The sequence below is a fragment of the Pogonomyrmex barbatus genome, unplaced genomic scaffold (assembly GCF_055798465.1).
Source record: "Pogonomyrmex barbatus isolate J1 unplaced genomic scaffold, ASM5579846v1 scaffold16, whole genome shotgun sequence".
Classification (NCBI taxonomy): Eukaryota; Metazoa; Arthropoda; class Insecta; order Hymenoptera; family Formicidae; genus Pogonomyrmex; species Pogonomyrmex barbatus.
The window spans coordinates 5,388,390-5,413,312 of NW_028297112.1; the positions used below are offsets into that span (position 1 = coordinate 5,388,390).

Genomic DNA, 24,923 nt, shown 5'->3' on the forward strand with positions numbered 1-24,923 from the left:
TTTTACACAGAAAAAAAATTAGTCAAAACAAATATTATAACAAATATCATATATAAAAAAACAAATCAAAACAAGTATTCTCTATATATAAGCAGAAATATTACAATCTTTTTAAAAATTTTAGTCTTGATTTGATTAAATTTGTATTGATACAAATGTTACTTCAGCTTAAGTTAAGATTAAAAATCTTCTATATGAAGATTATAATATTCTTGCTTATATGTAGAATATAATAATCTAGACTAATTTTTTTGTCTATATGATGAATTTTCTATTATCACCTTAAAACTGTCTCTCTTAGTAAAACAGTTAATAAAAAAAATTAATACATTTAACACTTCTACAGTTAAAAAACTAAGAGAATAGATGAAAAATAATGTGAATTGTGAATCAATAATTCGTATACGAATATAAGGAAAATAATGAGACAATAGCGTCAAGAAGGTAATGCCGAGATGATTGAGGTTGATCGGAGTAATGGACGATCAGAGCGGGGAGCGACGATGAAATCGGCGCGTATACAGACGCGTACTAATTATCAACGATGAAAATTAACGGTTAATATACGCGCGTACACGTACAGGGAACGGGGGGTAGTTTGATTGGGCCAATTCGAGGCAATTCCTGGCGATTGCTGATTTCATTGAGCTTGCGCTTAAGAGTGCTTGGCTCAGTGCCACGCCAACTGCCGACCAACAGAGACATGGATCTCTTCCTCGGGACAATGAGGATACCGTACACCTTTCAAGCGATCTCGATCGATCGTCGCGTAGCGATCGATCAACGTGCGGATCTCTCGTTCGCGTTTTTGCGCGGTACCGATTTTCTTCACCTCGTCAGGTTGCTCGATAAGAAGAATTTGTTATATGAATAAGCGGTTTCTAATTCATCTTTCATTGGAGAATGGAGAAGGAAGAAATGAAGAAGAAACGGAAGATGAGGAAAAACACGAAGATGTGCTGCCGGGAAGATGAACTGCTGCGTGTTTATATAATTTAATCGGAAAGGAAAGAGCATCTTGAAAAGATTCTGATAGAAATGGTAATAGACAGGAGATTTGCACTTCGTTACTATGCTGCGTCTGAAAAGTTTGGTCTATTAGAAAAGCAATACAAGAGGGAGAAGAGTGTGCATTCATGGTGGACTCGAGATAAGAAGATTTCTTTATTTTATCGTGCACTGCAATTAGAGGAAAAAAGAATTAAGCTTCGTTGGCACATCTTATATAGCATAACTTCAAATTCTAAATTATTTAAAATCTCTCGAAAAATTCTCTAAAAATAACATGCCTTTTTGATTTCTCTTAATTTCCAACTTCTGTCTCAGTCTCGCGTACGTATTTTAAAGGGTAATCGTCGGGGATTCGCAGAATGGGAGAGGAAACAAACGCGTTTACCTTCCACGAAGTGAGAGCGATTCTCTTATTTCTATTCCCACGAGTGCCTAACCCCCCTCGCACGAATGTCCGTACTCCGTATATTCATCCGCACCCCCGTCCGCGCGCCAATAGATCGAGAGACATTTTTTTTGCGCGCAAGTCAAGGAAAGAGGTTGGGACGATGGGGGCCCGCGGCGGCGGTGGGGCGAGGGAAACGACGGCGCTGGACCATGAGGGGCAGCATCACCGCGCTCGCATGAAGCAGGATTGGCTGGGGCCCCGGGTATGGGGGCGGTCTGGGCCGGCGTGACGCAGAAAATATAAGCCTATGTGAGTGGCGGCTGATTAACCAGAGGCTCGGGACGTGGAGTAGTGGCGAGAGTGTCCCAACCGAGAGAGGACGGACGTTCTCTCGTTTCGAGGGAGACGGTCGTCGGTTCGATCCAGTTCTTATAAGGTCCGCCGCGAATAATCGGCCGACGCATCGCGCGAGTTAACGCCGCTTAAAACTAATCAAAATTAATCATAACCCAGGCAACAATTGATCGCAATTGCCGCGCGCGGTCCATTACGGGCAATCGGCCGACGTCGATTCTCTTCCCTTTTTTTTTTTTTTTTTTTTTTTTTCCTACCGACGGGAAGTGAAAAGAATCTCGGAAGATCTCCTCGATGACAGGCGTGATCGATGCTAAGGTGTGAGACAAACGTTTGCTCTCGGATTTTAATTTAACCGATGTCGGTCATTCCCCAAGTTATGAGAGAGACATCAACGCAAGAAAGGCAAAGTTTTTACGGAAGAAGTGACTTGTGACGCGCATTAGATTGAATCGATTGAAATTCGAAAGTTGAAAATTAAAATTTGAAGCTTCATAATTACGATTTTTCAATCAATCAAATTAATACAAGAGATGATAATGCGATTGATGACAATGAATACAACAAAAGAAAAAGTCAACAAATAATTGAGGGCCAATTGAGTCCAACATCCCAGCTTTTTCGGTGATCTGCGGTGATCGATAACGAGCCTGTTAACCGAGAAGATATACTTCGTAGAAGAAACTTCAAAACTTTACATTTTGACGAAGCGTGAAAGCTATCATCTCATTATTTAAAATATTACGAAAAAAAAAAAAAAAAAAAACATTAATCAAAGATGGATGGCACACCCTCATGGGATGATCCGATCTTCTCGGATTTTGGAGCACGCGGCGGGACCACTGGAGCTCACAGCATCCAAGTGATGTTGAGTCTGCATGGAGGTGGAGGCCATCACGGGAGCGGTGATTTGATGCCGACTGGTAGCGGTCAGCTTCACAAGCTGGATTCGTCCAACAGTCCATCACCGCATCATCAGGCTGCGTCGCAGCATCAGCATCATCTACAACAGCAACAACAGCAACAACAAAAGGAACTCAAGGAACTTGAGTTGTCTAGTATGTATGCACCTCTGCCGTCGCAGACCCAAGACGTCACCACTTCGACATCTACCAGCGTTACACCGACCTCGACAAGTCTTCAGCAGGGTTTGCAACTCGGCAACGCACTGAAGAGAAAGCCGGACGATCCGATTAATGCTCTCGCTCCAGGTAACGCACGATTTTCTGATGGAATCTTTTTTCCTATTTCTTCTTTTCAATTATAAAATATCTTCCTTGTAAAAAAATCTTCTTTGTGACACACTGACTGTTTCTTTTTTCCTATCGCTTCATTTCGCATTTAAGTTTTTACAGAAATTGTTATATCTTCCTGAATTTAAACTTTTCAAATTTTACGACGAAAAAATATTAACTTTTGCAGTCAGCAACGAAGTGCAGTCAGCCAAGAAGGACTCGAAGAAGAAGACTGATAACAATAATATCAAGAAGAAGAAGACAAGGTGCGCAATGAAATTATTTAAATGTCTTTTTAAATTGACTTTATAAATTTATATATATTAAAATGTCAATTCTTATATTATCCAATTAAATTTCTCTCTCTTTTTCTTTATGCACGGAGAGAATTGTTTTGTTGACAAATCTAAAAATTTGATCAGATACAGATTGGAAAATAATTTTATTAGACCTTTAAAGTTATTATGTACGACGTTCATATTAATTAGAAAAGATCACAAAATTTTGTAGTAATTTATTATGCTTAAACATTCTAAATAATAATTTTGAAAGTCCAACAAAGTTATTTCCAGATTTGTCTTCTGGTCAAATTTTTAGATTTGCCAGCAAAACTATTTCTCTCCGTGTGTATATATTTATAATTTATTTAATTATAAAATTAATCTAAAACTCTTCGGTTTATAAAATTATTCATTATCATTTGATTTCCGTTAGAACAACTTTTACGGCTTATCAGTTAGAAGAATTAGAACGAGCTTTCGAGCGAGCGCCTTATCCGGATGTCTTCGCACGCGACGAACTCGCATTGAAGCTCGCCCTGTCAGAGACTCGCGTGCAAGTGTGGTTCCAGAATCGTCGTGCCAAATGGCGGAAGAAAGAACCACCGCGCAAGACCGCTGGTTATATGGCCGCAGGTTCTGCCAGCCCCGGTCTGTCAGGTGAAATTATATTTTTATACAAGTTTTATAAAAATTGTGCTTTTATGATATTTTTATGATTATTATACATTATTTTTAAAGATGAGAAACAAAGTGATTTGTTTAATCAAAAAATGTAAGATTTTTTTCTTTAAGAGAAATTAATATGGTAATTGACAAAATTAAAACTGCATGCACGAAATAAACAGAGAAAAATTTAAATTTGAAATATCCTAAAATTTTATATACTACTATTTTGTACATTATATCACATTACTTTTCTACATGGCATATAGTATATTATTTTATACATATTTATATTCTATTACTCAAGTGTGTGCTTTACATACATAAATAATGCGTATGCAATATAAATTATTAATTGTATAAGACGTTAAAATTATAATTGCTAGAATATAAAAATATTGTGCAATATTTTCATTATATTTAAATATCCTACATAATAATTTTGATGGCTCAACAAAATTAATCTTCAGATCTGTATCAGATCTCTGTCTGAATTTATACATCCTACACAACAAAGTTTTCTTGTTCTCTCGTATGCAAATTAAAGCACTTCAGATTTCGCTTTTGCTTTGACAAGTGAAAAATTTTTTGAAAAGCCAAAGTAATGTCGACGCAACCGACGCTTGAGCTAGATTAAACTCTAGTTTATAGTCGATTCTAAATTGTTTTTATTTTTAGAAGATATTTTTCTGAAATTCCCTGTGTGTTCTCCAGGCTCCTTCACATCGCTCAACAACACTTTAAACCCGTTCGCGTCGCCGACGACGGCGACGGCACCGCCGGATGCCTGGGCGTACTCGCCGGCGGCGTACGACCTGGCCCCTCATCTGAATCTGCTGAGCCCATCCAATTCGCCGTACTCAACCGCAGCGGCGGCGGCCGCGGGTTTCGGCAATAACGGTAGCGTCTCATATTCCTCGTACGCGAGCATGCTGCCGACGCAGCACGACGCCACGTTGTTTACCACGCCGGCCACCGCCGGCAACACCATGCGAATGCACCAAGACTACATGAACCCCGGCGGTGGTAGCAGCCCGCCGCAACCTGGCGGGCCGCTCACCCGCGCCGATTATCAGACCATGGTGACGACGCACTCGCCACCCACCCACCTGGGTAACTCCATGTCCGAGGACGAGCACGGTGGTTGCCTCACGGACAAGTACGCGCACGAGCAGACGGCCACGGCCGATTACGGCCAGCAGCAGCCACCGCCGCCGCCGCCGTCGTCGAACGATCAGAAGCAGGACTACGGCATGCACTCGCCGCAGGCACGCCAGGCCATGAAGGACCAGGTCATGGTCAAGAGCGAGCCCAGCAGCCAGCCAAGCTACGTGCAGCTGCCTCCTTTTTTGAACTGACTCGCGGCCTCCTCCACTCTAGATCTCTTCTAGGCGACTTTTGCGATTTGTCCGCCTCCCGTGACGAGCGCGAGGAGTATTAGGTCCTGGATTTAGGTCGCGTAGTTTCAACTAGACTTCGCATCCGGTGCTATTTAAGCTGTAGCTCTCGACGGCGAGCAAGCGTTGTTCGATCATTAAATTGAAGGTTGACATTGAAGTAGGGGGTTTAGGGAGAGGAGCTATTTATAAATCGTGAATGCGATGAGATCCCGATATGGATATGAGTGATAGTAAATCTTAGGATCTCGAGCTCGAATATTTGCATTGTGACAGTCGCAACATTTCTTGTACTTGTTGCTTGAGTGATCAGTAGGTAATGCGATCATACAAGGGTGACTTTGATCAAATTCTGATCAACCTTCCAGTAAGCAAACTGTTCGCGGTATGGCTATTAATAGATTGATAACGGATTTACTAAGAATATTCAATATTATTTACATCAAGTTCGTATTTTTTGGCAGAATTAATAAGTCTTGACAATAAATCGAGGATAAAAAAAATATCAGACGCAAATCCCATTCTATTTTTCTATTATCGAACATATGCCAATTTCTACTTTTATCATCCATCTACCATATTTTATTAACATACTTTGCTTTATTTTTGCCAATTATATTTGCCAATAATATTCTATAAATATCACTGTATCAAATTTTATATAAAGTCTGTAATCTTTCTACCCTTAAAAATTTGTAGCAGGCATTTTTTGTAAAATCTATTCTGAGCGTATGTAACAAATTACTTGGCAACTAATTTAATAAGTAATATTGTAATATTTTTTTAACATGAACGAAATTATTACTTTTTTATTGTTTGAAAGAAAAATTAAAGATTATAGGAACAATAAGTTATAGATAATTGAAAATTTTGTTATTAACAATTCCGGTTAGATTAATCATTAATTGATTAAATTGATCAAAGTTAGATCGAAGTCGTCTCAAGTCAAATGAGCATCTATAATGAACGAGAATCGAGAGAGAGAGAGAGAGAGAGAGAGAGAGAGAGAGAGAGAGACAGAGATTACGAAGATAAAATATTTTATTTAATAGAATATATATATATATATATATGTACACACACACACACACACACACACACACACACACACACACACACACACACACACACACACACACACACACACACACACACACACACACACACACACACACACACACACACACACACACATTTGTATTAAAAAAATTCTACTTTTTCGCACCCAAATAATATTATTTTCGATTCACGCGATTAATTGAAAATATGATTTTTATTTAGAGAAAATTGAAATAAAGAATTCTTAGTGAGAAATGATTTCGATGTCGATTTAACGTCGATTCATTATCATTTCTCACTGGCTTTTATTTAAAACGATTCTCAATAAGAACACATTTACTTGAAAATTATAATAAAGTCACCGCTGATATCTTGTTAAAGATTATCAATTTTGGATAAATTTATAAAAAGTATCTAGAGATTTTTTAATAATAATAAAAGTTTACAGCGATACCATTGTCCTGATGAAAAATTTTTCATATAAGAACATATATAAATATATATGTATATATATATATATATATATATATATATAAACATATACAAATATATATAATTATATATGAAAAATATTCATATTAATTTTTCTTTTATAAAATTTTTGATATAAAAAAAATAATAACAGTAAGTAATAATGAGAATATAAAAAATAATTTAAAGAATAATTTTCACATTTCTTTTACAAAAAGTTAAGTTTGAAAATATGAAAAAAATTATCCATATATATTTATGATTAAAAATATATATATGATTATATATAGATAATATTTCAAATGAAATATTTCTTCAAATTTAACTTTTTGTAAAAGAAACAATGCGAAAATTATTCTTTGAATTATTTTTTGTTTTCTCATTATTATTATTATTTTTGTTATACTAAATTTGTTATACTATAAATATAAAATTTTGCAGAAAAAATTAATATAAACATACACTTTTTGTAATAATTTTTACATTTTTCGTTATAATTATATATGTCTATGTATATATATCTATATATGTCTATATATATGTCTATATATATATATATATATATATGTTTTTATATAAAAAAAGTTTTATCAGAATTTAAACAATTATATAATGCATTATTATGCATAATTTATTTTTGGACAGATACTTTATCATATATCTATGACAGAGTAATATATGTATGTATCATATATGTATATTGCTTCCATCTTTTTCTGTAATTATCACTTATAGAAAATAATCAAAAATAGTAAAAAGAATGCATCAGTTTTAAATAAAATAACATATTGAGTCATAAATAAATACATGAGAGAAAAAAGAAAAAGAAATATCAGGATAATAATAAAATGAAAAATATATAAGTTAAAAGTTTAATAGTCCACTTAAATTTTAATAGTCATATGATTCCCTAAAGTCATCGATTTTTAACGGTAATTTATATCGTACAAGATCAATCATAAATCATTATGATACACATGACAATAATCATGAAAATGACATGAAAATAAATCATTTCGAGTAATATCTCACGATGATTATCGACATCCCGTTTGCATTCGAAAATATTTTCTCCCGATCAGTAAGAATAAGAAAAAACATTTTAATAAAAATAATTTATATAATATTATGCAATTAACAATTCTTTTAGAGAAACAGAGAGAGAGAGAGAGAGAGAGAGAGAGAGAGAAAGAGAGAGAGAGCGCGCATATAAATCAAATGTACTATTAGATTTGTAATATAATTCATGACATTTTCGTGCCTTGAATAATTAATGCCTCACGTACAATGGTTTTTGTATTAGAAAGGAGTGAATAATTAAAGTAATTTCGCTTTATGTATTTTTGCAATATTCAATATGTCTATATAAAAATAATATAATATAAAGAACGTGACAAAATTAAAATATTTCATTTCATTTGTATGAAGCATGAATCAAAATGGAAATAATTTTATTTCATATCATCAATCATTTTATTTCATATCATTTTGTATCATATTAAAATTTTTTAATACCTAAAAATAATAAACGGAAACCACATACTTCAATATATATTTTTCGCATGAATTTTTTTTATTTTGTAATCTCGTTTAAAACATACTATCATATTTTTCATATCATTTTTACATGTGTTGCATATATTATACAAATATACAGTCTTTATTTTCTGTAATATGAAATTCTGTAAAATATTCTGTACAAGTAAAAATGTTTACGTACATTTTATATATATATTACCGTTTTAACAGTTTATGTTATGTATATTTGCACACTATATCTTTCCTATCTATATCATTATGATTGATATTACTTTTTGTACTCAAATTATTATTAGAATCTTCCATAATATTAATATCATCATCTAATCTTTCTATAGTATTTAGTTTTTCCAAAGTTTGTTGATTCTCATTCTGTTTGTTGTTCCATATACCATCGCCTGTAAAATTATTATCTTTCTCCAACATATATAGACACAACGCAAGATATTGGCTATTACTAAATGAATACTCAGTATGTTGAGAGTATTGTCGTTTCAATTCAGCCAATACTTTCTCTACTGTGGATCTAAAAATAAAAATAGGACGTTTGATTAATCATTTAATAACAAATGTTTAAAAAATAAAAAAATTCAAAGATTAAGAAAATCAATGATAGAAAAATTATGTTCATTATGTGTAATTAAGTTTTTAAATACAAATAAATATAAATTGATTATTACATGTTCAACAGAAAATAAATAATTCAGGCATTACACGATACGGCAGAATTTAAGCACTTATTAATCTTTTTAATTTTTGAATTTAATTAAAAAATTAAAAAGATTGTAGATACTTAACATTTTATGCGATCGTGTAATGTCTGAATTAACTGTTTTCTGTTAAATTTTTAAATATTTAGTATTTAAATAGTGTATCTAATTTTAAATTTTATTATTAAACATATATGGCTATTACTGTTTATAAAGTATAATGTGTATATTCGGGCGTATTTCGTCTATTGTAAAATATTTCTGCAAGTATTGTAACATCTGTACGATATCAATGAATGCAACTGTTTTCCAATGTTGATGTCTCGTTAATAAATCGACCTCATTTACTCCCAATTCCTTCAGCAATATATATTTTAGAGCAAATTTGGATGAAACTATGCCGGTTTGCAAAGATCTAATACAAATAAAAGAATATATATATATATATATGTTTATTAGATATCGAGAGTTATTTCATCAATCATATTTGCGAAATATCTATAAATTCTTACTTTTCTATATCCTTCTTTGAACATAAGTACGATTGTGGACGAGCCCATTTAAAGGAATCCATGTGATCAATATATCCCATGCGACATCGAGTTAGCTTTAGGCGACTTATAATTCTTAAAATTCGTGGATGCTTGTACCAGATATTCAGTTCTGGATGGCGCTTTATAATTTCTATTCGCTCTTGAAAGATATCATTACCTAAGTGAAAAATTTTTGTGCAATTCTTTACATATTCATCTGGTATCTTATGTTGCTTGAACGATGCTAATAATAGCTTAATGTTGGTAGCATCTTCAAAAAGCATATTTGGGTATTCTCTCAAAAATGTTATAATCGGTATTCCTAAAATGTCTGTAAAACTATTCAACAATGATCTGATGTTATCAGCAGAAGCGATGATGACTGAAGGATTTTTTTTTATCTATAAAAAAACAATAAAATTAATTCATATAAATATATAAGAATGCAAAAATATAGAAAATATTTATATTTACATTCAAAAATTAACAAATTTAATATATTAAAAGAATGATTAAAAAAAGTAAGAAATTATACAAAAACTCATAATTACTTTTATTCCTTTAAATTGTTAAAAAAAATTTTTTTAAAACATTCATATAAATTTTAAAATTAAAGCTATATTTACCATTTCCTCGCAGTAACCAAGATCAAGTCTAAGTACTTTTAATGTTTCTTCAATCATACTTATACTTGTCAGCCTTAAACGTGTGTTTAACAATGCTTTATCATCTAAATATGGCAAATTAAACATTCGAGTTTTGCAATAGAAGAGACATGCCTGATAATACTGGTGGACTGTCAATCCATCATTTAACTTTAACTGGGAAATGTCGTCAGGAACTCCATGACAGAATATATTTTTAATAATATCTTGCTCAGCTGGAATATTCGTCTCTTTTTTGAATTCTGATACTTTCTTACGAAAATGTAACAACACGCTGGAATTTTAAGAATGATTAAAAAAGACTATTCATTAGAACATATAATCGAATCAATATAATCAGTTTACTTCTGTATTAGAGATGTTTTTATAACTGGCACTCCTATATCTTTGAGTACATTAATTCTGTGCTCCAATGTACAATCAAGCATTTTTATACAAAAGTAAAGGCCCTCCATAGATTTTACATCAATATTATATTTCTGAGAAAAAATAAATAAGATGTTATTATATTTTGTCTAAAAACAGATATCATTATATCATTATTTTTAAAAAAGATCATACTTTAAAAATTGTAAAAAATAAAAAAATCTTTATTAAAATAGAGTAAATAAATAAATAAATAAATAAATATATATATATATATATATATATACTATATGCATTATACATATATATATTATGAATATACATATATATATATATATATATTTATATATTAAATAAATATATAAATATATATATATTTATATGATAAATATTTTAAGAAAATAAAAATTTTCAAAGATATTCCTTTGCTTGACTCTGTTAGGAACAAATAAATTTTTTCAATTAATATACATTCAATTATAGCTTCAATTGATATTTGTTGATTTCTTTCTGATTTTATTAATTATATCATAAATAAAATAAAAACTATTTAAATTAATTATTAGTTCAGCTCGACTTTCAAAAAAAGAAAAAATTACATTTAATTTATCACATTAATAAATGATATTTACGTACTCACCTGACATATTAGACAATTTTTTATTATTCGATGATGAGGAATATCGAGAACTTTTTTCTGTACTTCAAGAAACTCATTTGCGTCATTAGAAGTTAAACCTAGATTTTTCATAAGAATTTTTCGGTACTCATTCTTTTTCAAAATGTATGATGTTCTGATCAATCCTTTATTGAACCTCATTATTACAAAAATTTTATATTTGTGTATATTTATGTTTACTATTACACGAGATGTTTCTTTACAAATTCGATAAATTTTTTAATTTATAGAATTCATATGTATATCTGAATTATATATAAATATATATATATATATATATCATTTTATTCAATAATCTACAAGCAATTATTTTTTTATGTATTCCACCGGTTAGTAAATATTTAAGTGCCTTAGAATAATATAAACCATAAACAAGCATAAAATTTAGGTTATGTTATCAAGTAAAATTAAAGCGCATTGCACATGAAACGCATATAGGTAGCATAAAGATTGCTTTTCATGCTGATAAACGCATATAGGTATCACAAAGGTTGCTTTTCATGCTCAAAGTTATTTTTAGGGCCTATTTAGACAAACTTGCATGGCAGCATAACCATATGCATAAAAGCCATATCAGACTAGCGGTTACCGGTAGCCAGTTGACGATTTTATTATTATTATTGACCGTAATCAGGATCTATGCTACATTGTGCTGAAATAGAATCGTCAACCGTCTGATATGGCTTAAGGAAAGTTATCCAATCGCATTTTTATCATAAGAACACATGTAAAATGTGATTGGATAGTTTTCCTTATGCATATTATGGTTATGCTGCTATGCAAGTCTAGATAGGTCCTTAGGGCCGAGCACACACTTCTGCATAACGCATAATACACAACGCACAAGAAAATGAACCAATCATAGTTCTCCATTTCTACCCCCTAATAAAAACGAAAGATTCTGATCTTGATTAATTTTCTTATGCATAATGCATTATGCGTTATGCAGGGTGAGGTCCAATCAGACATTGGTCGATTAAATAAAAAAATTTTTGTTAGGTGGCTTACTAGAAAATTCCTAGGTATCGGCTGATGTGAGTGGTGTGTCCGATTGAAAATGTGCGCATGTGCTCTGGAACGCTCCCATAAATAATACCAAATAACTATTAAATTCAAAATTTATCTACCCATATTTGTACAACATCTAAGAATATTTTGAGATCTTCAAAATATGATTTGAAAGCTTATAGGAGAAGTACTTTAATGGAAAAGTATGAAAGTTTGCGAAGTTTAGGAGATTAAATTCATATGCAAATCAAATTTGTGTGCAAATATATAGGTATGAGTATGTGTGTGTATACATAAATGTAACTATGTACATTTAAATATGGGTGCAATGGATGAACATTTTCGTTAGAGTTCGCTCGTCAGTCCAGCATCCTCTTAATGATTACGAAAATATGCCCAGGATTGACAATCTTTAATAGTATCTTGTCAATGGTGCGGTCCATGATGCTACAAATGTCTTGAAGCATTAATTGATTAAAATTCTTTGTTCCGATTGGCCAATCGAATGTTTCAAAATACTTATAATGAGACTTTGATCACATCTCTGGTTATAAAGCGCAGAACAGCGCTAAAATTCTTGTCTCCGTTAATTGTTGTTGGTAGAAGTATTTGTTGTCAATTTATTGTTACTACTTCAACTTGACGATGGTTCGTGTTTGGTATATGGACAACAGCGATACCGATCAACGATTGGAACATCTCAGGCAGCCTCCGGAATTTCTGTCCTTGGATAATCTATTCATTATGACAGGCGTAGAATATTTTAAAGTTAGTAATGAACTGATTTTTTAAATCATTTGCTTGGTCGGTTCAATTTATCTAGTTTAGCGATCTCGACGATCTCGTATTTGATTGCATTTATTTGATTGTGTTTAAAAATATGTAAAGACAAGAAGGTACATAATCCTTGACCTTAGATATTAACTCTGTCAAATGTCAAATGATAGTAAAGGCATCGAAAGAAATTTGATATGTATATACATTATATATGCATTATTTCATATGCTGTTAAAATTATATATATATATATATATATATAATATATATATTAAAATTATATATATATTATATATATATATATATATATATATATAATTTTAACATCTAGCTAAGTCTCTATATAAATATATATAAATATATATATATAATTTTATATATATATATATTATATATATATATATATAAAATGTATAAGTCCATACTAATGGTATACTTATATATCATTACATTAATGATACGCTTAGCTCTCTCTACTGGATGTGTCCTGATGTGTTTTCCAACTGTAAATCAGATTCAGAAAGTGCAATTAAAGATAGATATATAATTTTAATTTTTTTTAATTATAAATTATAAATATTAAATATTGTAAATATTTTTAATTTAACTTTCAATTTTACTTTTAATATTAAATTAATGTAATATGAAATAATTTTGTTGTAGAAGTTATATGTTTATATTTTTTAATGTTTAATTTTGTATATAACAAATTTATACTAATGTAGATTAATCTTGATTAAATTCTTTCTCTCTTTATATAACTATAAATTAAAATAAGGAATAAATTAAATCAAATAATTAAATCAAAATCAAAGTTAATCTAGTTTGATGGAAATGAGAGTTAAAATTTGTTTTTTTAGGTGAATTAGTATACATTTGTACTTAAAATGAAATAGATATATGTTCAAAGTTTGATAAAAGCGAGACAAAATTTTAGTATAATCAATGTAGCAATAAAAAATATCTTTTGTATTCATTACAATAAAGACAAGAAGGTATCTGTATTTTTAAAAGTATGTTTTTTCAGATAGATCATCGAAATTATGCAACGGATAATATTCTGAAAGAATTACGCGAAAAACGAGGTTATACGTATGAAGATGAGATAACATGCTCCAAAGAATGTTTGCAAAATTATGAAGAGAAGGTATCATCACTATTTTTAAATTTACAATTATTACTCATTACAAACAATATTTTTAACTTTAATTTATATTTAATTTATTATTGTATATATACAATATTACAATATACAATAATAAATATAAATTATTTTTCACTACTTTAAATTTCTGTTATCCAAATAATTTTTTCAGTTAAAAAACTTTTTTACTGAACATCTTCATACCGATGAAGAAATACGTCTGATTCTGGATGGTTCTGGCTATTTTGATGTGCGTGACAAGAATGATGAATGGATTCGAATCGAAGTAACAGCCGGTGATTTAATAATCATACCAAGTGGAATTTATCATCGCTTTACTTTAGATACTAACGTAAGAATATTTATAAATACATTTTTCTTCATATTCTTTCTACATTTCTTTTGTTTTCCTTTGTCTTTTTGCAGCATGGAAAATTAATTTTTTTTATAAATCTAAATAATGAATAATCTTTAAATACTAAACAATCTCTAATATATTTAAAGTAGATTTAAAATAAATTTCTGATTTCTAATAAAATCTAACGGAATTTTCAGAATTACATAAATGCAAAAAGATATTTTGTGGGAGAACCAGTTTGGTTACCATATAATAGACCAGCTGACAATATGGAATGCCGTAAGAAGTATCTCGATCGATTACAGAAAGGCTTTGAAGTACCTTCCCTTTAATTTCATACTATATAACTTCCATGAGAAAAATATATATTTTTTATAAATATATTTATAGAGCTGTTATAATTGAAGTTATCATTTATATATCATTGTACAGAATTAGATATAATGCATTACTTGTAATGTCATTATTACTTTTTTCAGTAACACATTTTTTTATTAGTAACGACAATGCAGTTACATTTTTTAAATAATGGCAACGAATAAAACTGTTATAATGTTACTGTATATACAACTTATACATGCATATAGACATATATAATACGTACGTTAAACAAGCATGCGATAATTGGATGAATGATGTAAAGCATTTGTATGTACTATCTTTTTGATATACCAATTTTATAGATATATATACTTAAATAAAGCACAAGTCTCTTTTAATTCATTTGTTTTATCATTACATATTTATTGTTTACAGACGAAGACTTATCTACGAATACTGTTTTAAGTACTAGATTTTAAAATAAGAGATACATTTATATCCAAATTTATATCCATATAATTATTCAAATTTATGATACTTTTTTGACATATCTAATCATTGATAAGATTTTATAACAGAACAATCAACATGTTAATAATTTTTATCATAAAACTTAGTTCTTCGATAAGAAATAAATATGTTTAATTTTTTAACTGATTATAAAATAATTTGCAATCAAATTGTAAAGACATTTTTTTTGAAAGTCACGAATATTGCGATTAATCTCTTATATAATTACAATTCGTTCTAACTCATGATAAATCTATACATTAATGGTCTTGTTCAAAGCTTGTTGAACAATTCGGCAGCATCAATGAAAAGTATTCTAATCACAAAATTGCAACTTTTTAAAATATCTATACAGATCTATTTATATAATATTTTCTTTCTTGAAAGTTTTATCATTTATCATTTACACTAGGAATAAGGTTAAATATACAAACTGCTGTTAAAAAATTCATAAATTGAAGGTATATCTTTTAGAGCATACATACATAATAAAATAGTATTTTCATAATTACGATTGTAATAAAAATATTAAAAAATGCGTTTACAATACTTTTCTTATTAATGCTGTCAATTAATATATATCCTATAAACATTATACAAACATTTTTCGACTCGCGAATTTGTCAAACATTCTTCATTTCAGTTTATCATTAATATAAAATAGTTTTAGTCACAAGGAATTAATGTTTTCTTTTTTCCTTCGAAAGGATCGTCTCCTTCGAAGTTCATATGCAAGCATTTTTTGTTTCTGTGCTTAATTTTATATTTATATACTTATATTAAAAACTTGCACCAAATACCACACTTGACATGTTACTTTTCTGAGAACCTTCGTCCATTCCAAATTTCTTATACTCGCCCACTTTTTTCTCAAAGAAATTTGTCTTGCCCTCCAAGGAGATGAAATTCATAAATGAGAACGGATTCTCTGAATTGTAAACCTAAAATCAATCATATTTTATTCTATCTATCTATATTTTAATATTACTGAGTATTTTACACTTTTTAATTAATAAAATTACACACACACACATATATATATATATATATATATATATATATATATATATATATATATATGTAATATAGAATAAAATTTAAAATCTTATTACATTTCAAACAATATTATTACGTAAAATAAAAGCATTGATAAATCTAGTATGTAAAACATATACAAAGTATATAACAAAAAAATATATATCTACCAGCACTTTAAAAGAAGACATGATAATCTTTTCATACCTTTTCAAATCCTAACGCAACAAATAGTCTGTCTGCAACGAATTCGATGTAATTACACATTAGCGTGCAATTCATTCCTATCAATTCAACTGGCAATGCCTCTGTCAAGAATTCTTTTTCAATTTCCACGGCATTCATTATGATTGATTTCACGCGCTCGAATGATGGCTTTTGTACAATGTGTTTAAATATTAAACACGCAAAATCACAATGTAGTCCCTAAAAAATAAATAAGTAATAAGAATATATTAAATATAAACAACAAAAGTATAAAGTAGCAAAAAGAATATCAAAACAGATTTATATTAATATTAAATAGAAATTATCTATTAAATAAATTGTTTATAAATACAGAAAGAAGAGAAATAAGAAAATTGATTTACTCACTTCATCTCGTGAGATGAGTTCATTGCTGAAAGTAAGGCCAGGCATGATTCCTCGTTTCTTCAACCAAAATATCGCAGCGAAACTACCGCTAAAAAAAATACCTTCAACCGCTGCAAAAGCAACTATACGTTCAGGAAATGTGGCACTCTCGTGATTGATCCAGTTTAAGGCCCAATTAGCCTTTTTTCCAACACAAGGAAGTGTCTCGATCGCATTAAATAAGAAATCTCTGCAAATAAGATTCGTCAATTAATAAAATATAATTTATTAATAAAATTCAAATGATAATATATCGAGCAATATAAATATAAAAATAGTATGTAATTTAAATACAACTGAAAAGTATGCATAAAAATGATACTTTGTATACATGAATACAAATTCTATTACACTTACTTTTCTTTGGGATCAGAAATATAAGTTTCGATTAGTAAAGAATACATTTCCGAATGAATATTCTCTATGGCGATTTGGAAACCATAAAAACAGCGTGCTTCGGCAATTTTTACCTCCTGACTAAATCTCTCAATTAAATTTTCATTAACAATACCGTCGGAAGCAGCGAAAAATGCCAAGACATGAGAAATAAAGTATCTCTCGTCGGAATTTAGCTTTTCATCCCAATCTTTCTTGTCTAACTGTAAAAATTATTATTATAAGAATTTTACTTTGAACTTTAAAAAATCATATATTAAAATTTTTTATCAAATTTTTAAGTTATTAGATATATTAAATTTTCAACTGGTATCTTTTTATATATTTAATCAAATGCATTATAACTTAAAATTTACCTTGTGAAGAGGTACTTCTTCTATGGTCCAAAAAGAAGCTACAGCCTTTTTATACATTTCCCAAATATCAGGATATTGTATAGGAAAGATTACAAAGCGATTTGGACTTTCTTGGAGTAGTGGTTCCAATTCCGGATTGAAGTCCTCTTTTAATTGTATTTTTCGTACAGCTTTTGTATTGATAAGCTACAAATTTATTATTTTTAAATATTGTAATCTAAACGATAAAATTTTAATATAAAATATTAAAAACAAAATATAAAAAATAATTATACTTACTCCAGTTTTCAAGCCATGATCCTGAGATATTATTGGAGAAATACATGATTTTTTTGGTGATGTCTGCAAGAAAAACATGCTTCATTTAAATTAAATATAACACAATCTAAAATATTTATAATAAATCAAAAAGGCATATAATTATTTACTATATTATTAACATTATAAAAATTTAAATTATATCATTAAAATATACACATGTAATAAATTATTTTATCAATTCAAAGATCATTAGTTTAAATCTCTCTTGTACATAAATTATAAAAATTATAATTTAAAAAATTTTTTGCTGTTGTAATATTACTCATAAAAAAAAATGTATACGATTAACTAACTATGATTGTATTAGGAAATTTCCTAATAGCACTATTGCATCATTCTCTCTTTATCATTTGTTAGACATAAATCAGAAGTAAAATGATGCGATCGAAAACTTATTTAAACAAATAAATTTGTTTTATTTTAAGATAGATATTTTATAAGCTATAAATTCAACAATTTAAAAAATCAATAAATCAAGATTTGTCTCAATCTTAAAATAAAATAAAATAAAATCTTAAAAATAAAATCTTAATAGAGTAAGATTAAGTAATAAATTTATCTTGTTGTCTTAATTGTATAGTTGTCTCTTTATATAAATGTTAATTTATTTTTTTACAAGTTCAACAAATGAAAAGTACTTATAGAGACTGCAAAACATTCATAACCTAAAGAAATATCAAAAATAGAAAAGTTCCAGCAGTAATAATACAGAAAATACTTTACCTCTTTATTCATTTTAGGTTATCGACGACATTGAATATAAAATTATAAATATATTTAACAAGATATTCTGATGAACGACACGAAACATTCTAAAGTCCTAATTAAACACACACAGGTGCATTTCATAACTACACACGATGTAACGTGATGCAAAGGATAAAATTGACTTTTGAGAAAATAAAGAAATTTAAAGAACAGCTACCTGAAAGGGCTGTCCTTTAGAATAAAAATATACAACTATATTTATCTATTTTATCACTATATTTATCTATTTTATTTGTGATATAGGTGTTTCGTGCTAAGTTTAAAAGCACACGTAACTTAGTGTTTGCATACAACATTTAATGCTTTACATTTCTGAAGCATTAGAAGATCTGAATAAATGTGGAGTGAAAATATGCAAGATGCAACATAGCTAAAGAGAATCGTGACTAGGAAGACAAAAATGAACTCACGTGCAATGACACATCTTCAAGATGCTTGCGAACATTCTCCTTGGTGGATTCGTGCAATGCCATTATTATCAAAATGTTTCTGGTGAAGCCTTACGATTTCAACTGAATTCGAAATTCGGAACTACAACGATGATAATGATAAAAAAAAAGGATAACAATAAATTATACCAAGAACCGCTTTGATGAACGGAGCAGGAGGCACTGGCACTTTACGCGGGCAAAATCATCTCGATTACGTTCCGATTGGCCTTCTGTGCAACATTTCGCGCCAAAACTGCTGTTCGCCAATCAGCTGATCGAGTCTTGCCGCCAAATCTTCCGACATTTGTGTTTTTCATTAGTCCCTGTTTACAATTGGTGATTAAGGATTGGTTTATGAAGGCCATCATCTGTTAACTTATGCCGTAATCGTAAAAAATTGACGAATCATAATCGATTATTCTTCTATAATTCGATTCTGATTGGTTAATTTTTTATAATTATGGCATAAGATTACGATCGGGTGGGTCCCGTTAGCGCACAATGTGATAGCACACATCAGCCACTACTTAGGAATTTTCCAATGGACCACCAATCAGAAAATTTTATATTTAATTGGCCAATCAGCGTTGTGTGCTATCGGATTCCTCTCCCGTAAATCGATCTTAAGCTTTAAACATAAGAAATTGACCAATTATAGATCAATCATAGTATATACAGTAATGCAACTCTCTGGCATCTTTGATGCTTTTATAAAAAATACGTAGAAAAGATTTATGGCAGAATATTGCTTCTACGAGATAATATATGGGTGTACTCAAATATATATCTGCACTGTAAATAAAGAGTAGATAGTTACATTTATTTTAATTATTTAAGAGCTAAATTGCAAAATTGGCTCTGTAGGTAGCTTTGTAATTGTAAAAGAAATTATCTCAACAAAATTTCATGACGAAACATTGTTTCTATAAGACAAAATATAATTGAGTATAGATACATATCTGCACTGTAGATAAGGAGTAGATAATCATTTTAGATCAAGTCGGAGTTAGCCTATCACTCCTGCCGATCCTTAAATCGTTTGTATTTTGTATGAAGAGTTTTAAAGTGTTAGTCAATTAAGAAGTTGTTCCAACGCTATATCTGCGCAGAATCCAAATTGAGTCTACCTAATGAGCACACTTTGGGGTCATTCATGTAACTTTACGTGAAATTTTTCACTTTTCATTTTTCACTTTTTACTTTTCATTTTTCACACCTTGACATTTCACGTAAAACTTTTCACGTACAGCAATTATGTATGTAGCATGAAAAGTGAAATCATGAAACATAGTTTCATAGATTTTATAGCTAATGAAAATTATTTTATTGATACAGTATCATATACATCTTTAATAATCAATTGTATATGTACTACGTATACTTAATTCTAATCAGCCCTAATCTTCTCTAATTCCGAAGCATATTTATTAATTCCCTAAATTTCCGCCTTTTCGCCACCAAGGTACATGGCGAAAAATTTCACATTTTCACGTTTGAGAGAGTTACATGATCCCACAAAATCGTACATGATCGTAAGTTCACGTGAAACTTTTCACTTTTCATATTTCCGCCCTAGGGGAAAAGTTACATGATTGACCTCCTTGTCTCCTTACACCATGCTAGCGACTTTACGCTGAAATTTCATCCAATGATTTCATGCTCTATATAATATATATAATATATATATATATATATATATATATATATATATATATATATATAATGTGTGTTGTGTATGCAGCTCTTATGCTCTATACATTTTGTATGCAATGTCTCCATCTTCTGGACCAATAAAATTCCAGCATAAAGTCATATATATAAAATAAAGACTAGGACTTCATTGAAAATGTTTTATTTCTTAGAATTCATACCAACACATCTGCCCTGTATTAAATAGCAAAATATAATACAGATAGATATATAAAATAATCAATATTATTATTAGAATAAAAAACTTAGTAGATATCGATAAGATTTTTCATATGTAAAAATTATATCTTTACTTCAATTTTTACAAATATTTAATTTAACAATTTTATATATAATTGTTGGATTAAATATTTTAAACTGTGTAAATGTAATTGTGAAGATAAAAATTTTATATAGAAAAAGACTTACTGATACATGTAACAATGTATATGTACTTTTGTATCATTATTAGTGTGTTTTTCGATATATTTCAATTAATATAATTATTTTATTGACATTGAGCAGTCAAATAAACTAATTTATATGTTTACATTGAATTGGAGCCATTTCAGCCATTTCCATACTTGTCAACTATTTTTTTTACTAGATGTCATATATTTTTTAATTTTTTGTTAATTCTTTTTAAGGAAATATACATATTCAAATCTCGGAAGGTTTAATCCGTAAAATCACAGGAACACTAGTACATGGCAAAATAGCCAATTCCGTAACAACAGCTGTTACAAGATCAGCTGGTGTCACATCGTAAGTGATGTTCAAAAGATTTAATGATTTTTTCGTTCGCCAATTTGAAAGTACAGATTTTTTCGAATTATCATTCGACTGATAATTTACAAGATCATCTGCGTTACCTAAAGTAAAAAAACAAATATTAAACAAAATGAACAATGATGCAAAATGAATCAATAATAGAGAAATTGTAACATTGGATAAAAAAGTTATCACTTTTGATGAAAAATATATCAATATATAAAATATAAATTTTAAAAAATTATTAAAAATGTAATATATTATAAAGTGTAATTATATTATAAAACTTAATGAATTATTTTACGAAATAAATATAATCTTTGAAGATATATGTAGTGATAAAATGTGTTCTCTTTTGCTCACCTAATTCATTGTAGACGATAGAGTCTGTTTGAACTCGCTCAGATGATTTGTGTGTTTCACATGCTACTAAGACAGGAACATTAAAAGCTCTTGCTATTAGAGCAACTTGTGCAGTTCCTACTCTTGACATTACTGCTCCATTAGCTAATATCGCATGGGCACCTAAAAAGACCTTACTAACCTAAACAAATAAAATAAAATATTGATTTAATAACAAAATTTAAGTAATTTATTTTGATCTACGCTAAAAATTTTAATATTATTTAATATTATTTAAATAAAATATAAATTACATATTTATATATGAAAAATTACAGATGTATTTTTATATTGCTTGCAACATATAAAGTTTATCTTTAAGAAATTTCCAAATTAAATGTTTAGAAATAAATTCATTATATGCATTTATTATTATATACATACATACTTACTTCTGGCATAATGAAACTAAGAGCGTTTATCAATATATATGAGCATTCAATTCCATGTTTCACCAAACGTCTCAATTGTTCCTTTCCTTCTAACCATGGTCTACCATCGACCACAATCACACGAAACTGCTTACCTGAAGCATGTGCATCCACTAATATCTTTTGAATTAAAGATGAACTAAAATTGTAATTTCAAATATGATTATTTATCACATTTTTTTAAAAAAATGATTTATAAAAAGAAAAATATAGAAATATACATTATATATCCTTAGAAAAATGATTATAAATTCTCTCAATAAAAATATGCAAGAATATAAATAAGATATTGAAATCTTGTATATTTAATTTTTGAAGATTAGTTTTATAAATTTTATAAAGCTTACTCACTAGCCATATGTTAAAATAACATTTCCATTAGATATTTTTGTTTGTATCGTAATTGATATTGCTTTGTCAGCCAATTGAATTTGCTCCAAAATATAAGTATCGATTATTCCTTGTAATCTATTTTTTGCCTATAAGATATTAAAGAAAATATTAAATTTTTCAATTTATATGAATCAAATAAATCTGTAACATAAAATAAAGATATATAATTTATAAAGATGTGTGTGTATGTGTATGTACACATTTATTTTAATATACATATATATAATAAAATTAAATTATTAACATAAAATCACTTACATCTTCATCTGATAATGTAGATGACAATTGCGTCATCTGCCACTTAAGAAAACGCATGGCATTTTGCATCGAGACAGCCAATGGTCTGCAATGATGCAGATAAGCCATTGACTTCTGTAATGCTGTTTCAAGACCACGAATGAAATCTGCCTGCACTGGTTTTTCAAAGTCCTGGATTACCTGTTTAATAGCAGATAGAAGCGCGAGACATCTTGCATTGCTACCAACAATAATTTTATTTGCATATTGAACTCCTAATTTAACTATTACTGGATGTATATTTGAATTAACAGTGGCTACATTAAATGATGAGAGTTCCCTTTCTTTGTATAAATGTTTAAATAAATTCACTTCATGTGCATCTTCCTTTACTATATTTTTTTTCACTAAACACTCGGACTCTACTGTTTCTATATGTGATTTAAGTAACTCTTTACTTTTCACATTGTCTTTTGATAACTGTTGCTGTTGCTTTACAGCTCTCTGGGCTTCCTGCTTAGCTCTTCGTTCTGCACGCAGCTCGGCCTTGCTCTTTCTCTCATTTTTACCTTCGAATGTGTCGTTTCGGATACCAATGCCTGAAGATTGACTTGTATTTTCCTTAAAAACAAAGTTAGGCTATGAAACCATACATTCGTTATCATGTCTACTTTTCATATCTTTCATTAGAATCATAGAATTAGTTGCTGTAGAACTATTTGTAATATTATCTGATTCCATTACCTTATCATTTTTTTCCGTTGCTATGATTGTTTTCTCAGTTCTTGCTGAAATCTTGCAATTAGCCATTGGATCTGCATTCTTGTTATCCACCTTATTATTGTTAATTTTTATTATTTTAGCAGCAGCCTTAGCAGCTTTCTTAGCTTCGCGCTCTGCTTTGATTTCCTCCCTCGTCTTTTGTGGGAAATTTGGCCTCTCATTCGACTTCTGCATATTTATTCGTTTCGTCGTGTTAGAATCAACTATCAAATAACTTTAAATTCTTTTCGTAATGTTCTTTCCGTTGTCGGATAATTGTCAGCATCTATCAAAACTTCAAAAGAGAGCTAGAAGTAAACAAACATGTAGCGTGTCAAAATCTCTGTTCGTAGAGATTAGTCTTGATCGCGTAATATGCTATTGCATCAGACATCCACGTTTCTTCGACAAAAACTCGTCTTGCTTGACCAGCTGTTTAAGAACTTTAATTAATGAAGTTGTGTCTTGTTGATGTCTTGTCATATAATTTAATACACGAAGCACAGGGGAAAGTTTTCTAATTTCCTCTCATTGAATTACATCATGGAGCTCCACATGTTCACAGATCTGTCGGCATGACAATAGGTATGTTCTTTTAAGTCTGAACTTCTTGCACCGTTTATCTTTTTTCTTTTTCGTTTTTTCCGGGAGTGTCCCAGATGCGCACATTTTCAATCGGACACACCACTCACATCAGCCGATGGTGCCTAGGAATTTTCTAGTGAGTCACCTATCAAAAATTTTTTTATTTAATCGACCAATGAATGCATTGTATGATTTTATGACATATGAATAAATAAAATCGCATAAGATGCATCTATAATTACGC

General features: G+C 29.6%; 5 protein-coding genes across 7 annotated transcripts; 2 read left to right on the forward strand and 3 right to left on the reverse strand.

Annotated features, from left to right (window-relative positions):
* Positions 1-659: 659 nt before the first annotated feature.
* Positions 660-8,195, forward strand: repo (homeobox domain-containing protein reversed polarity). Its single transcript, XM_011644612.2, has 4 exons — positions 660-2,964; positions 3,176-3,254; positions 3,703-3,926; positions 4,647-8,195. Exons 1-4 carry the CDS (start codon positions 2,532-2,534, stop codon positions 5,288-5,290), a joined length of 1,380 nt encoding a protein of 459 aa, XP_011642914.1. The 5' UTR covers positions 660-2,531; the 3' UTR covers positions 5,291-8,195.
* A 216-nt stretch (positions 8,196-8,411) lies between these two features.
* mTerf5 (mitochondrial transcription termination factor 5) lies at positions 8,412-11,783 on the reverse strand. The gene is made up of 6 exons (XM_089073997.1): positions 11,313-11,783; positions 10,652-10,785; positions 10,268-10,580; positions 9,621-10,042; positions 9,314-9,523; positions 8,412-8,924 (listed from the first exon to the last, which is right to left on the reverse strand). The coding sequence occupies exons 1-6, from the start codon at positions 11,490-11,492 to the stop codon at positions 8,615-8,617; spliced, it is 1,569 nt and encodes a 522-aa protein (XP_088930123.1). The 5' UTR covers positions 11,493-11,783; the 3' UTR covers positions 8,412-8,614.
* Positions 11,784-12,784: 1,001 nt separating this feature from the next.
* Positions 12,785-15,357, forward strand: Adi1 (acireductone dioxygenase 1). Of its 2 annotated transcripts, none has more exons than XM_011644616.3 (4): positions 12,785-13,127; positions 14,164-14,283; positions 14,453-14,632; positions 14,836-15,357. In XM_011644616.3, exons 1-4 carry the CDS (start codon positions 13,005-13,007, stop codon positions 14,968-14,970), a joined length of 558 nt encoding a protein of 185 aa, XP_011642918.1. In that variant the 5' UTR covers positions 12,785-13,004; the 3' UTR covers positions 14,971-15,357. The 2 variants fall into 2 exon arrangements, with proteins under 2 accessions (XP_011642918.1, XP_088930023.1); XM_089073897.1 differs by lacking the exon at positions 12,785-13,127 and adding an exon at positions 13,602-13,641 and having other exon boundaries at positions 14,168-14,283.
* Positions 15,352-19,645, reverse strand: RnrS (ribonucleoside-diphosphate reductase subunit M2). Of its 2 annotated transcripts, none has more exons than XM_011644614.3 (7): positions 19,389-19,645; positions 18,169-18,231; positions 17,890-18,075; positions 17,495-17,736; positions 17,099-17,327; positions 16,712-16,930; positions 15,352-16,410 (listed from the first exon to the last, which is right to left on the reverse strand). In XM_011644614.3, exons 1-7 carry the CDS (start codon positions 19,449-19,451, stop codon positions 16,249-16,251), a joined length of 1,164 nt encoding a protein of 387 aa, XP_011642916.2. In that variant the 5' UTR covers positions 19,452-19,645; the 3' UTR covers positions 15,352-16,248. The 2 variants fall into 2 exon arrangements, with proteins under 2 accessions (XP_011642916.2, XP_088930022.1); XM_089073896.1 differs by lacking the exon at positions 19,389-19,645 and adding an exon at positions 18,934-19,325.
* Positions 19,646-21,245: 1,600 nt separating this feature from the next.
* eIF2Bdelta (eukaryotic translation initiation factor 2B subunit delta) lies at positions 21,246-24,798 on the reverse strand. Its single transcript, XM_011644617.3, has 6 exons — positions 24,077-24,798; positions 23,354-23,953; positions 23,054-23,181; positions 22,664-22,841; positions 22,233-22,413; positions 21,246-21,970 (listed from the first exon to the last, which is right to left on the reverse strand). The coding sequence occupies exons 1-6, from the start codon at positions 24,287-24,289 to the stop codon at positions 21,759-21,761; spliced, it is 1,512 nt and encodes a 503-aa protein (XP_011642919.2). The 5' UTR covers positions 24,290-24,798; the 3' UTR covers positions 21,246-21,758.
* Between the last annotated feature and the right edge of the window lie 125 nt (positions 24,799-24,923).

What these genes read in the sequence shown, in the direction of transcription:
- repo (XM_011644612.2), top strand. Translation starts at nt 2,532, where the DNA reads ATGGATGGCACACCCTCATGGGATGATCCGATCTTCTCGGATTTTGGA. An exon ending in ATCAAGAAGAAGAAGACAAG is followed by an intron (nt 3,255 to 3,702) that starts GTGCGCAATGAA and finishes GATTTCCGTTAG; the next exon opens with AACAACTTTTACGGCTTATC. An exon ending in TGCCAGCCCCGGTCTGTCAG is followed by an intron (nt 3,927 to 4,646) that starts GTGAAATTATAT and finishes TGTGTTCTCCAG; the next exon opens with GCTCCTTCACATCGCTCAAC.
- eIF2Bdelta (XM_011644617.3), bottom strand. Translation starts at nt 24,289, where the DNA reads ATGCAGAAGTCGAATGAGAGGCCAAATTTCCCACAAAAGACGAGGGAG. An exon ending in CAACGGAAAAAAATGATAAG is followed by an intron (nt 23,954 to 24,076) that starts GTAATGGAATCA and finishes TTTGTTTTTAAG; the next exon opens with GAAAATACAAGTCAATCTTC. An exon ending in CTACATTATCAGATGAAGAT is followed by an intron (nt 23,182 to 23,353) that starts GTAAGTGATTTT and finishes AATATCTTATAG; the next exon opens with GCAAAAAATAGATTACAAGG.
- mTerf5 (XM_089073997.1), bottom strand. Translation starts at nt 11,492, where the DNA reads ATGAGGTTCAATAAAGGATTGATCAGAACATCATACATTTTGAAAAAG. An exon ending in AAAATTGTCTAATATGTCAG is followed by an intron (nt 10,786 to 11,312) that starts GTGAGTACGTAA and finishes ATTTTTTCTCAG; the next exon opens with AAATATAATATTGATGTAAA. An exon ending in CACATTATACTTTATAAACA is followed by an intron (nt 8,925 to 9,313) that starts GTAATAGCCATA and finishes TTTTATTTTTAG; the next exon opens with ATCCACAGTAGAGAAAGTAT.
- RnrS (XM_011644614.3), bottom strand. Translation starts at nt 19,451, where the DNA reads ATGGCATTGCACGAATCCACCAAGGAGAATGTTCGCAAGCATCTTGAA. An exon ending in AACTCATCTCACGAGATGAA is followed by an intron (nt 16,931 to 17,098) that starts GTGAGTAAATCA and finishes TTTATTTTTTAG; the next exon opens with GGACTACATTGTGATTTTGC. An exon ending in TTGCGTTAGGATTTGAAAAG is followed by an intron (nt 16,411 to 16,711) that starts GTATGAAAAGAT and finishes GATTGATTTTAG; the next exon opens with GTTTACAATTCAGAGAATCC.
- Adi1 (XM_011644616.3), top strand. Translation starts at nt 13,005, where the DNA reads ATGGTTCGTGTTTGGTATATGGACAACAGCGATACCGATCAACGATTG. An exon ending in CAGGCGTAGAATATTTTAAA is followed by an intron (nt 13,128 to 14,163) that starts GTTAGTAATGAA and finishes ATGTTTTTTCAG; the next exon opens with ATAGATCATCGAAATTATGC. An exon ending in GCTTTACTTTAGATACTAAC is followed by an intron (nt 14,633 to 14,835) that starts GTAAGAATATTT and finishes CGGAATTTTCAG; the next exon opens with AATTACATAAATGCAAAAAG.